This window comes from Ricinus communis, chromosome 4, assembly GCF_019578655.1.
Source record: "Ricinus communis isolate WT05 ecotype wild-type chromosome 4, ASM1957865v1, whole genome shotgun sequence".
Taxonomy (NCBI): Eukaryota; Viridiplantae; Streptophyta; class Magnoliopsida; order Malpighiales; family Euphorbiaceae; genus Ricinus; species Ricinus communis.
The window spans coordinates 22,677,780-22,691,883 of record NC_063259.1 but is presented as its reverse complement, the minus strand read 5'-3'; the positions used below and the strand labels follow the sequence as shown (position 1 = coordinate 22,691,883).

Below are 14,104 nucleotides of genomic sequence, written 5' to 3'. Positions count from 1 at the left end.
AGGAAATGCATGTGTTTCTGTGATGGCAATGATGCGTTTGTGTGTATATAACAGTAACACAGGTGGGTTTGTATGTATATATTGGTGGGGTCCTAATTTTGATGCTAGCTGTATTTTATATTAAATACTTTATGTATACAAAAGAAGCAGAGGCCAATGATTTTTTATGTGGTTGGATTATGTTAAAGAAAGTAAACCCTTATTATTATTATTATTTCAGTAATTAGGTGTTACTGAGTACTGATTAGGATGTATGCATCCATCTGCTTGTATAGTGCCAACCAGCACAAAGCATTCTCGTTTCGCCAGTTTAGCCGTCGCTCCTTTCATGGGATGCAATTTTGGTTAAATTAATCTGATGGTCAGTATTTTATTTAATGAAATATATTTTAAATAAATTAAATTATTAATTGAAACTAAAAATGTGAATAATAATGTATATGCTATAGAAATAAAACAAAAAAATTGAAATTAAGCAATGTCTATAATTGCTGTAGTTTTGAGATTCATCAATTTATATTTTTATTTCTTAAATAGAGGTGCAATTTAACTAAAATCGGACTTCATTGGCTATATTATTGTTGAAATTAATAATTTAAGATATCTGGTAATTGACATGCAGTGACACATGAATGTATAACTCAATTGTCATGACAAACTTCTGGCAGTCAAAATGCACCACTTGCATGAATGTATACTCTCTCTCTTTTTCTCTCTCTCTCTCTCTCTCTCTATATATATATATATATATATATATATATATATATATATCACTAATAATTTATCCGTGAATTTTACTACCATTATAAATATAATTTAATATAATATCTAATATTTATGATATTTTAAAAATAGTAAAAAATTAAGTATTTTTAAATAATTTATAAATTTTAAATATTTTTAAAATTTTATTAATAAAATAATATAAAAATTATTTTAAAAATATATAATAACTAATTTTAGTATTATATAAATTAATACTATCAATATAACTGATAAGTTACTTTTTTAGTATTAATACTATCAATATATTATATTTTATAATAAAATTAAAGTTATTAAGTAATTAAAAATTAATTTATTAATTAATATATTATAAAAATATAATTAATATGTTATTTATTAGAATTATAATTAGTATTTAATTAAATATGTAATTTATTAATTAATAATTTAATAAAAAAATTATAAAAATATATATAAATTTGAATTCTATTGTCAAAAATAAATATATATATCAAAAAATAATTTAATGTGTCAATATATATATATATATATATATATATATATATATATATAAATTAGATTTTACAATTTTATATATTTTATATTTTTTAATAAATTATTTTAAAAGAATGCATTCCAGAAACAATCCAATCTTCGACATTTCTTGGGCCAAGTGATGGCATGTGGTAGATTAAATTATGAACTCTAGTGCATAATGGGGCTACCTATGTAAAGAATATATATTTTAACAATTAAACATTAAATTTTCATATTCTAAATTGCAAAATAAATACATATTATATTATTTTAAGAGAAAGCATTAGAAATCAAGTCCTTCATATATAATCTTTCCTAATATTATTTTCTTATGAATGAATCAAAATGCTTGTTGCTTGCTCTGTTTAGATTTATTTAGTTAGGTTAGGGAGCTAAACTCAAACTCATTTTTATATTTTTTTATACGGACGATTGAATTTAGGATAACTATTCAGATTATAAAAAATATTTCTAAAAAATAATAATAAAATTCTTAATCAATACTTCCTTCTCTGCCTTGGATTAGGCTTAGTTTTTTCTTTATTTTATATTTTTCTAGTACTTATTTTTATAAATAATTAATTTTTATTAATTTTTTATATATATTCTAAAATTTAATATTATTATATATTTTTTCTAAATTAATTGCTCATATTCAATTTTAATAAATATCTAAAAACTAATTAATACTGTATTAATATTAATTATTTTAAATTTAATGTAAAAAATTCTTTACATTTACCAGCAGAGCAATGAAAATAAAATAAATAATTTAATTTTTTAGTAAGGTATATACCAATGACGTATTAATTTATTTTTTAAATTTTAAGAAATTTAATAACAGATAATTATATATTTTGAGTAATTCTTTTATTAACATTTTTAATTGATGTTTAGTTAATGTTAAAATGGTATAGTTTATATTTGATTGATTTTTCGATCTATAAAAATTATTTTTAATTTTTCTAAATTGATTTTTTTTAGTCTTTATTTAATTTCTTTCAATTGCTAAAAATATTTTTTCTTATAATGAATATATAACAGAAAAAGAAAAAAAGAAAAATCTCGTGTGCTTAGGTTTAATTTTATTAGTTGATTATTTATTCATACATGAATTATATAATAAAAGAGAGTGATTTAATATTCAAATTCAAGTTTTCTTATTTTTTATAAGTAAAAGTACCGATCACCTAATTTTCTAATTGCCATGTCTTTTTTCTTTGTCTGCGACTGCTTGTACAAGATGTCAGGCCAAATATATTTTGCAATTCCGACGAGTTCATTTATATTTTTTAAGTACACCTTGATAATTATTAGTGTAATAATATAAAATTATGTTAAAAATATTTATTAATTTATTTTTAATATTATATAAATTAATACTATAAATATAAAAATTACTTTTCTTTAAAATTAAAAATTATTGTGTAATTTTGTAAAATAAATTACTATATAATTAAAAAATTAACTTATTAATAAAAGTAGTAACCGCGTGATGCAAAACGCGAAAGATTGATTTAATACCAACTACATAAGATCTTATATTAATGTAGCAAGCATCAAAGATAAAGATAAGATTTTGTGTCTCAAATAGGTTCTATTTTTGCAATACATTGAAAACATATGCTATCTGTAATTCTTATAGCCTCATTTTCTCCAATCTTTCCAAGCAACAGCAACCAAAAAAAGAATCAAAGAATAAAATTTTGGGCATACATCAATGTTATGCAAGCTACGATTGGCAGTGAAATTTGTAATATTATGAAGCTAAGTACCAAGAACCTATCTGGAAAATCCAATCTTGAATTATGAATACATTATACCATATTGATCTTATGTGGGTCTCAAGGCTTGTATGCAGTGGTTGATTGTTCCTTACATTTGGAGCAAAGAAGCAAATGCATGTAGGGCCAGAAACAGAGAGAGATAGAGAAAAAGAGAAAAAAAACCCATTTTCACATCTGTTTCTGAATACAATTTCTGCCCTTTTGTTGAATTTTATTAAAAGCTTTGAAGCAAGAATTTACAAAGGACAAATACTATGATTGATCCTATGTACCTACCAAAGTCCTACTCCAAGAATGAAGAATCACCATCATTGTTATGGTTTCCTGGTGTAGCATTACTTTATTCCTTCTTTTTTCTTTTTTAATCTTTATGGTATATTATTTTACTATTCATCAGTAGCAGCTAGAGCTCAAAATCCAAAAGCCATTGCTACTTCTCCATTCTCAGTTAGTGATTTTCTATCCATTTTTTTTTTATAAAAAAATTATTAGGAAAGATTATATATAAAGGACTTGATTTCTAATGCTTTCTCTTAAAATAGTCTAATTTGTATTTATTTTGCAATTTAAATAGGCGGGTACCTTACACGTTATTAATTCTAATTTTTTTATATTTTTTTGTATATAATATTAAAAAGTCTATAATGTGTCTTTAAGTACGCTACATTCTAAAATGCATGGTTAACAAGCGGTGAGTAATATTAAAATGAGTTTTCTTAATACTTATAAAACGACAAAGAAAAAAAATTCAAATTAGATTCTTTTAAATTACTATAAATGATAATATACCCATCATACCTTTTTTTTTTTTTTTAATATATCCTCTGTCTCTCTTAATAGATTGGACATGTAATTAAGAGAAGAATAAATGCAGAATAGAAGAAATACAATATGTTCCACACAATTAGTAAAGAGGGGTCAATTGAAGTGGCTATGAAAATGGACCTACACATACACATCTCAAATAAATATGAGTTGCAATGTTGTTTTTGAAGTCAGACTGTATGTATTAACTCCCCAACAACATCTCCTTATTCCCTCAACTTCCTTTTCTGATTGCAATCTCAGGATTAGTTGCCTCTTTTTCATTTTAGTTTTCTCTAACTGAGAAAATTTAAACTAAATTAGAATATATGTGGTACCTGCTTAAAATTTAATCTATTTTTCTTATTAACCCAAATACATTGAAATATGGATTAAAGTTTTAATTCACATATATTAGAATATTAAACTGATTTAAATTATATTTTAAGCATATTACCAAAGGGCACTAGTCATTAAATACATGTAATCTTTTAGTTGAGGTTAATATATGCCATTAGTTTAATATTAACCATAAGTTTTAATAGTTTTATACCTATGGATCTTCTCTTTTGTTTATCTTTAATCTAGCTCATTGAGTTGCTTGCTGGCTAATATTTCAATGCATATTTTAAAATAGATATATTTTACGTAAAATGGAAAAAGATATTAGTAATATTTCAATGCATATATTATACCACAACAAATTATATTTCAAGATATTGAAATAATGTCATTTTATCGATATAATATTATATTTCAGAACATATAAAAAAAAACTCAACTTCTTAACACAAATAGCAACACAAAACATATAATAAATATTCATATTAATAAATAAATAAATTATCAGCCTATAAAATAAATTAAGGTTAAAATTCTCCTCACTAACCATGCACTTTAGAGTGTACCGTAATTAAAGACATTATATACTTTTCGATATTATATATAAAAAAATTAGAAATGATAACAGATAAGGTATCCGTCCATTTAAAGATATCCAAACTTAAACATGTCCCAAATTCATTCCAAATCCAAATAGAAATACTCACATACTACCGCAACCCATTTAAATTAAATACAATTAAATATATTTATGGATATTTAAATAGGTAGCGAGTATCTTACCTATTTATATATACATTCGGATAATTAAATGGATACCTATTCGCTGAACTTGTTTACAATAATTAAATTCTAAAATATATTGACAAAAATTTATATAAATAAAAAATACAAAATATAAACTAATAAAATCTAAATATTCAATATATTAATACAATCCAAATATAAATTTAGTAAAATTTAAAATAATAAAAATAAAATATAATATTATAAATTTTAATATAATCGAGCTCGTATAATGGATATCTGCGGATTCAAGTCCGAACTCAACCTAAACCCGATACGGGTAATAAAATTAAATTTTAAACCCGTCCAAAATCTATTTATTATTATCTGGATTCGTCCTATTAGGACTTGGTCAGGTCGGATATCAAAAAATATCCATCCAATTGCCATCCTTAAGAAAAACTATTAAAAAATATAAAAAATTAAACCCATAATATAAAGAATATAAAAAAATAAAAAACTACATAAATATAAGAAAACATAAATTTAAAGTCAATAATTAAAAAAATGAATTTCATATCTAAAATCAAAATTATATATTATACCTAGATAAATATTAAAAAGTAAAAAAATATAAAAAGCAGAAAATTAAAAAATAAAATAAACTCTACATGAATAATATAAAATTACATATTAAGAGTATCAATAAAATATGCAGTGACATAGGAAAATAAAAGAAAGAAATGGGAGTAGATAAAATGAAATGTGGTAACAATGAAAATGTAAGGAAATGAAAAAGTAAATGGAAGTGAAAATGCAATAGTTTCTAAAAAAAGAGATATAGAGTGTAATTTCCTCAAAATTATATATGTATATAATATATCCTGCCATTTGGGTAGAGGTGGACTTTGACTTGGACCTCTAAGGTTGAACAATTTTGGGGGGAACCAGTCAAATAAGGCTCAGCCCAATATGGCAACTAGGGCTTGTCATTTAATTTCCATACAATACAATACATGTTGACCCTGGAAATTGTTTACATCAATTCAAATCAGAGTTTTGATCTTTCATTTTTTAAATGGACAAGACAATTCAAGCAGTCCCTCTCATCAGAATTACAGAGAATCTAAAAAAAGAAAAAGACAGAGTCAATTGTGTATTATATGATACATCACCTCTCAAATTTTGGAAACAGAAAATTCACAATATTCAATTTTTTATATATATTTTATCTGATGAAGTTAATAATTTTTGCTTTTAATAATAAGTCCAGTTTCATTAATCATTATATAAAGCACATTGTAAGAATGGTTTACCATTTTGTTTGATAATAGCAACTCTTTTTTTATATTTGTTTTGTACACAATGTAACCTATTTTGTTATTTATGTAACAAAATAAGTAAGTAATATTCATTTCTAAAATTTGATTGCAAGGTTGATTTATATAATTATTCAAGTTGTATTTGATTAAATGAATTCTATAAGATTTTATCAAATTCATTTATGAGTTTAAATTTATATATTTAATTGAAAAAATTAATTTAATTTATGAAAGTAAAATTCATATTAGTAAGTCAATATATTTTATAAGATTAAAATACTGTTTTTCTATTTATTTATATTTTATATTTTTCTCTTATTTTTATTTCATATCTTCTCTTATTATAAATATTTTTATTATAATTTATTTTAAATACAATATTTATTTTATTTAAATTATATATTTATTATTTATACCTAAAATATAAAATTTTATTTACATGAATTATATTTAAATTTATTTATCAAATAAAAATAAAATTTTAATAAACCTCAACTAAATACAATTAAAAATATATTTTAAAGCTAACCTTTTATGCATTGGAAAAAAGAAAATTTTAATATTTTTAATTTTATTTTATTAATATATTTATTCATGTGAATGTTCATTAGTAGGATTATTACACGTGAATTATTTTATGTGGTCAATATATTTTTATATACTAAACTAAGTATCTATTAAAATATTTATCGAGTACTTTTATATTATGACTTTTATAAAATAATTTACGCGCGTAATGTACGTGACAGACAATACTAGTTAGTATAAATATTTATAATATATGATATCAATTTTCTTTTGTAAACATATAATATGACTTTCTTAATTTTTATTTGAATGTAAAATTATTTTTCTAATCTGAATGTCTAATTTATAACAGAAGTTTTCTTCCTTAAACAATAAGATAATTCCATTAAACAAGTGTTAAAATAACATTTATTAAAAGGCAAAGATACAAGGGTGAAGAAATTGAAGTCTACCTCATCATTATTCCACATCTTCTTAACACACAAAGGGAAATGAATTTGATTTCATTATGTCCAAAAAAGAAAAAAAAAAAAAAGAAAAGGGAAGAGTTAATATGAAGAATTTTATATATATATATTTTTTTATTTAAGAAAAAGAAAGTTTGATGTGAAAAGTTGTTCAAAAGAATAAGTTAATATGAAAAGCCATGATATTCATGTTTATTTTTAAAAAGTAGTTTAAATTTTTCTAATTTAACGGATTATTTTTAAACCACTTTGTCAATTTCTTTTATTTCTTAAAACTATTTTTATGAAAGTAACTTTCAAAATTAAAAAAAAAATAAAATAAATATTTCTGAAAAACAGTTCAGAAAAAAACAATCTCAAACAAGCTCAGAAATTGTAGTTTGGGCAAAATTTTGGATAACCTGGTGAATTTTTCAGAAATAAACCAATAAAAAAATGTTTTAATTGTATAATTGTTTAAGAAATATTTTTTTTAAATTTCTTTTAAAATATGATATGGTTATTTTTTAGTTGCTTTTTAATTATTTTATCAAAAAATAATTAATTTTTTTTTAAAAAAACTAAAAATTATTTTTTTAAAAAAAAAAACTAAAAATTAATTTTTTTTTAAAAGTTAAAAATACTGTATTTTTAACATGTTTAGATAATAAAAATGAAATTTACATCATATTTTTGATAAAAAATAAAAAATACAGGAGTATTTTTGTTATTTTTTCTACATTTTAAAAAGAAAACCAACAAGTTATTTTGATAAATTATTAGTAATAAATTCTATAACAACGTTAAGAAATTATAGGTTGAAACCTTGCATCAAAATTAAAAATAAAATGGGATTATCCTATAAAGAAAGGACAGGATTTTTTGTTTTTCCCCTTTTACTTGGAACATAATTACTTCTCAGTCTCAACTATTTCTTTTTGTTCTTTTAGTCGAAAGCTTAATCAAAACGAGCATCGTTTTGTTGTTGAATCTTACTAACAGACACTGACCAAAGGGAAGTTTTGATTTTGACATCGTCAGCTTCTCTCAACACAATGCTCTGAAGAGAGACAGAAGACCCTTTCGCTGCCTTCTCTCTCTCTCTCTCTCTCCCTTTATTAATCCAAGATTCCACTAATTAATAAATGCAACGTCCCAATCCTTAATCTTTTTCAGTCTCTATTCTGTTTTATTTCTTCTTTGCAAGAACAAAACTTTTCCAGTTCTGGGATCTCGTGTTACCCTCCAAAAACCTTTGCCAAATTTTCCAATTAGACTTCAAAAGAAAGTGTCCTACACGTATCACTCTCAGTCCAAGAAATTCATATTCTTAAAAACCCTTCAAAGAAGTCATTTTTGTTTTCAAACTATTGGCCCCAACGAGGTCAATGTAATAAAGAAAGGTCACGTTTTGATATACCCATAAGTATATATAGATCTTTCATGGGGATTTGGTTTTGTATTATAGAATTCTTTGTATTTTAGATAATTTTGAAGGATGAGAAAAGGTGAGGAATCATCCCATAATCCAAGCCCCAGGGAATTAATTTGCCATGCTGGTGCTGGTGCTGCAGCAGGTTAGTTTAGTAAAGTTCTAATCTTTAGTTTAGTATTTCTTGATATCAGGTTTTGTTTGAGAATTTCGTGTGAGGGTTTATATCTGATTCTGTTATTAGATTGCTGCAACTTGTTTTTTGAAACTAGTATAATTTCTTTTTGAGTAAATGGTATTTTCTGTTGTTGTAATCAATGGATAGTTGATGATGTTTTCAGGTGCAATTGCTGCTACATTTGTTTGCCCTTTAGATGTGATCAAGACAAGATTACAGGTCCATGGTTTGCCTACAACTTCCAACTCAGGTCGTCCAGGTATGTATGGGTTATTTGCCCTTCAATATACTGGGTTATGATGATCTTTGAAATTGAAACTATAGATTGGCTTATTTTAAACCAATCCATTTGTGGTTATTGGGAAGGTCAGAGATTGAGAGGATTGAATTAACCATTTACAAGGCAAATCATTTATTATAGAACATTATAAGAACATTGAACCGGATTTCTGGTTTTTGGTTTCAACTGTTTGCTGTGGTTTTTCATCAAGAGGCGTGTGCTTGCCATTTAATATACTTATGGTTTTCACATAGTAGGGATCACATCACATCACAAACTGTGATGTTTCTGATTAAAAACTTCTAGTTGCTTCAGAAAGCAAATCTCCTTTATTTGGTCTATGCAATTTTTATTGATTCAGATAAAGTATAAAGTATTCTGAAGGTGAATTTTAAGAATAATTTATTCCTTAGTATATAGCGTATACCATTATTGGGTCTCTGCTTATCAATGAGTGACTGTTCTTTATTCTTTTCTTTTTCATTTATGCTCAGGCAGCATCATTGTCACAAGTTTTCAGAACATAATAAAGACTGAAGGTTTGAAGGGATTGTATCGTGGGCTCTCTCCAACCATAATAGCACTACTTCCAAACTGGGCTGTGAGTATAATTTTGTTGCTTATTTCTCCATGAGCTAGTGCTTGAAATGCATTTAGGCTGCTTTTTATGTTATTACTTGGGCTAAATATGCGAGACACTCTATGATCTAGGACTAAAAGGTTTTGGCTTGGCTCCATTTGATTCACCTTCAACAATAAGTATGACTTGTGGTTCTTTATACTGGAAGAGGCATGCCGATTTTGTTTTCCAAATAATTGCATAGACATATCAAGATTCTTCTAATATGTCAATAGAAAGCCTTAGCTTTTCCATCTTACTTGCAAAAAATTTTATGATACTTCCTCCAATGAAATCTCTTTATTTTATTCTTGATTTATAAGGGGTTATAGTGGAAGAAACTTGCCAATTTGATTTCGTATCTGTAAAATCTTGGGATTAAAGCAGCTCTACCTCCTATTAAGAAAAAGGGGTAGCCTTAGAAATTGTCAGCTTTTCTTTTTCCTTTACTTTTTCAAAGTCTATTGGATTAAAATTCCAAACCATTGGGTTAATAAAAAATTCATTCCGAATCCAGGTGTATTTTCTTTGGATTTGATAAGGGAAACTTTCTGAAGTCATGTCCCATTTTTCTCTCATTAAACACATGCAAAATACCAGCTTCTCTTCTTCAATTACTTTTGATGACAACTGTGCTCATTTTATTTGTAGGTGTATTTCACAGTTTATGAACAACTCAAAGGCCTACTTTCACATGGTTGGTATTTTGCAGTGTTGATTATTTGTAAAATTATTTTTAGTCTTCTCTTGATTTCCTATGTCAAGCCTTTTTCGCTATTTGCTTTTTATTGTTTCCTAAGCTAAAAAGGATGGAGTATTACGTCAGTTTGCCTGTTTTGAGTTCAATTGAAAACATTTTGTTGTTGTATTGTAGGGGATGAACATAGTGAACTCGCAGTTGGCGCAAACATGGTAGCTGCTGCAGGTGCTGGGGCTGCCACAGCCATTGCTACAAATCCTTTGTGGGTTGTGAAAACCAGACTCCAAGTAAGTCTAGAATTTTATATATGTATATGTATGTTTTTCTCTTGAATATGTTAGATGATACGGTTCAGTTAAGTACTGTGCATGTTGCCTCAATTGATAGTTGTTGTATTTAAAAGTTTACTATTCATTTCAAGTTACACTTATCACATGTCAGTCTCTCTGTGCGTGTTTTCTGCTTTTAGAGAATTCTCAAGCTGTATTTAGTTTTGACTATTGGAGTACATTGGTGTGTTGCAACAAATATGTTTCTCCGTGTTGCAGTCTTGCAGAAGTATCTAAACCAGGTCACAACCGGAAAATGGGTGGAATTCTGATGATCAAACTCCTTATCACTGCTAGAGAGAGTCGTGGGCCGAGCAGGCATGTAGTTTGGACTATAAAAATAAGCCTCCTGGCAAGCAGTCATAAAGAAAGTTGATTTCATTCTGTTTTGGGATTTCAGAAGCACCTATGCTTTTTCTTATTCTGAAAAAGATTTAGCATGAAGCGTTACTAACCAGACCAGCTAATTAGGCATTAATGTCATTTGAGAATTTCCTTTTGATTGGACAATTTGCTCAGTTTAATATTGTTTCAAATTATAAGATCCAACTTAGCATAACTCAGATTTGGTTGGTAAGCTGCAATCAATGGGAGAGTAATAGAATGATTTTAGTACAAAAAGAGCATAGCAAGCATAATAAGATGGGAGAGTAATAGAATGATTTTAGTATGAAAACCATAGTACTTCCTTTTGGCTGGATGTTAGATACATGTAAATAAATTGCTTCTTTTTCTTGGCATTGTCTGCATATACAGTTTCAAATGATAAATTGTTTTCATTTATCAATATGCATATCTCATCTTTTGCTTTTGAAACTGCCAACCTAATTAGAAAATTTGTTGAGTTTGGACAGCCACTAGGTGCTAAAGAAAAGCTTAATATCCTTGAGAAGGGGAAATGGACTGTCTCAATTACTTTGTTTCTGACCCCAAGGTAGTGCTAGAGATTTCTACCTGTAGAATTCCTCCTATGTAGAGAGCAAAAATGGGATTTACACTAATCATCTATTATAAATTGCATCAAGCAAATCCAGACATATAAGTGCTTGTGAAAGTTTATACTTTGATTCTTTTGCAATTTTTTAAAATTTTTTTTACTATTATTTTTATTTCCCTGGGGAGTTCTGGAAACATCATAGTTACTGGATGTCTATATTTTGAGCAATTTGATGTTCTGTTCTAAAAGGAAAAACCAATATAACCAAAAAGAAACATTTATTGACTTCTTTCTTTTTGTAGATGCTTTTTATACCTTATTTCCCAGCAATTACCTTGGAAAGTAATGTCCGTTATTGTCTTGTCCTTGTTTATGTACTTATTGTAGACATTCAAATTGGATAACAGCATAATGTGACAAACTTGGTTGGTACATCATAATTCCATGCTTCGGGATGTCTAGATTTTGATGTAGTTTATTTTACTATTATACTTGATCTACTCGACCAAGACAATAACAAGAGTACAATACTGCATAACCAAGAGCTAGGCTACATTGCAGCACATAATGATGCAATATTTGATTTATGCTTGCAGTTCCATTTTAGATACTCATTTGTCTCCGTATCTTTTTCAGACACAAGGAATGAGACCAGATGTGGTTCCTTACAAAAGTATCCTTTCGGCTTTAGGAAGAATTATACGCGAGGAAGGCATACGAGGCTTGTATAGGTTGGTGTAAATTTTAAATTTGAAATCTTTCTTTAATTGCCGAAGAATTGACTTCTGACCAAATCCACATGGCGATTTATCCAGCATTGCTCGGAATATTTTGCAAGCATTATTTCTATGAATCTAACGTTTGGTAAAAGTAAATTAATACATTATGCCATAATGCTTTTTTTTTTGGTATGAAACAGTGGTGTTCTGCCTTCTTTGGCTGGGATAAGTCATGTTGCAATTCAGTTTCCTGCATATGAAAAGATCAAGTCCTATATGGCTAAAAAAAGTAATAGTTACTCTATTTATTTATTTATTCTTTTTATGGATCATGTTTGATAAATGCTGATCTTTATTGTGGTTTCAACATTCTCAGGTAGTAGAACTGTTGATAATCTAAGTACCGGGGATGTTGCAATTGCTTCTTCAGTAGCCAAAGTGCTTGCTTCTGTGTTGACTTACCCACATGAGGTGTGTTTTGGCACGACTCTGCTTTCATTGGATCACATACAACTTATGGCTCTGTCTCTTTAATGCATGCACGTGCACGTGCACGTGCACATGCACACTGCATATGTTTGCACACTCATTTATACATCTATGTTGCTGTAACATCTGCATTTTATTTACCAGGTTGTGAGATCAAGGCTTCAAGAGCAAGGACAAGTCAGAAATTCTGGGGTCCATTACGCTGGTGTTGTTGATTGTGTTAAGAAGGTGTTCCAAAAGGAAGGTTTCCCCGGCTTTTACCGTGGCTGTGCAACTAATCTAATGAGAACAACTCCATCTGCTGTTATTACATTTACTAGCTATGAGATGATACACAGATTTCTTGATCGTGTTCTGCCACCAGACAAGAAGCACTCCCAAGCTTATCCTGAATCTGGCGGCCCTTCACAACCTCGATTGGAAAATGAAGGAAACGGGATGGGCAATAACATTGTTTTGGGGCAACCAAAAACCCAAACGAGTAAGAGAACTCCATCCTCTGTTCCTATGGGGAACAATGAGCAGCTAACTGCAGCACATTGATTGACTGTTGTTTCTTTCTCGACTTCCCTCATAGGGATTTTCCACAGAAAGTGAAATGGATACTCAAACATGAAGGTGAATAAGAATGAAAAATTTTGTTTTTCTATTTTTTTTTGCTTTTTACTTCTTACTTGGAAAGCCAGTCAAATGTATTTTTTGCTGCATAAAAATGCAATTTCTTTCCTCTTGATTTTAATTTTTGTATTGTAAGTTCTGATTTGCTGGTCCTCTTCCTTGCTCCATGTTTTCTTCTCCCTTTATCCTCCAATACTTCGTATTTCAATACAGTTTTTGCAGAATATGATCTTAGTTTAAGATAAGTACCTTGAATTCGGGGCAATATAATTTGGTTGGAATTGGATGAGCAGGAATCTTCTATTCTATGGTGCTCTACTTTTCTGACATTTAGAAAGCGACTGGTTTCAGTTGATTGCTCCTTTTCCGACCCACTACCTGTGGCAAGCCATTTTCCAACTTGGGTATCAATTGTAATTGCCATTTAACCATCTGATGTTTTAGACTGTCAGCCTCACCATTCACCATACTTTAGTCCTTTCCTTTTGTTCTTTTTTATTATGAAATGATAAAATTCATACTTTGGTTTTGGTATTAGATGATGAATGTAATCAAGCTAAATCACTATCAAACAAGCTAAATAGC

At 27.4% G+C, this 14,104-nt stretch overlaps 1 protein-coding gene across 1 annotated transcript; it reads left to right on the top strand.

Moving 5' to 3' along the window:
- The first annotated feature begins 8,157 nt into the window (after positions 1–8,157).
- LOC8271483 (nicotinamide adenine dinucleotide transporter 1, chloroplastic) lies at positions 8,158–13,671 on the top strand. The gene is made up of 9 exons (XM_002526966.4): positions 8,158–8,795; positions 8,992–9,087; positions 9,603–9,709; positions 10,379–10,424; positions 10,602–10,714; positions 12,330–12,424; positions 12,613–12,701; positions 12,789–12,883; positions 13,046–13,671. The coding sequence occupies exons 1-9, from the start codon at positions 8,717–8,719 to the stop codon at positions 13,442–13,444; spliced, it is 1,119 nt and encodes a 372-aa protein (XP_002527012.1). The 5' UTR covers positions 8,158–8,716; the 3' UTR covers positions 13,445–13,671.
- Positions 13,672–14,104: the final 433 nt, after the last annotated feature.

What these genes read in the sequence shown, in the direction of transcription:
- LOC8271483 (XM_002526966.4), top strand. Translation starts at nt 8,717, where the DNA reads ATGAGAAAAGGTGAGGAATCATCCCATAATCCAAGCCCCAGGGAATTA. An exon ending in TTCCAACTCAGGTCGTCCAG is followed by an intron (nt 9,088 to 9,602) that starts GTATGTATGGGT and finishes ATTTATGCTCAG; the next exon opens with GCAGCATCATTGTCACAAGT. An exon ending in CACTACTTCCAAACTGGGCT is followed by an intron (nt 9,710 to 10,378) that starts GTGAGTATAATT and finishes TTTTATTTGTAG; the next exon opens with GTGTATTTCACAGTTTATGA.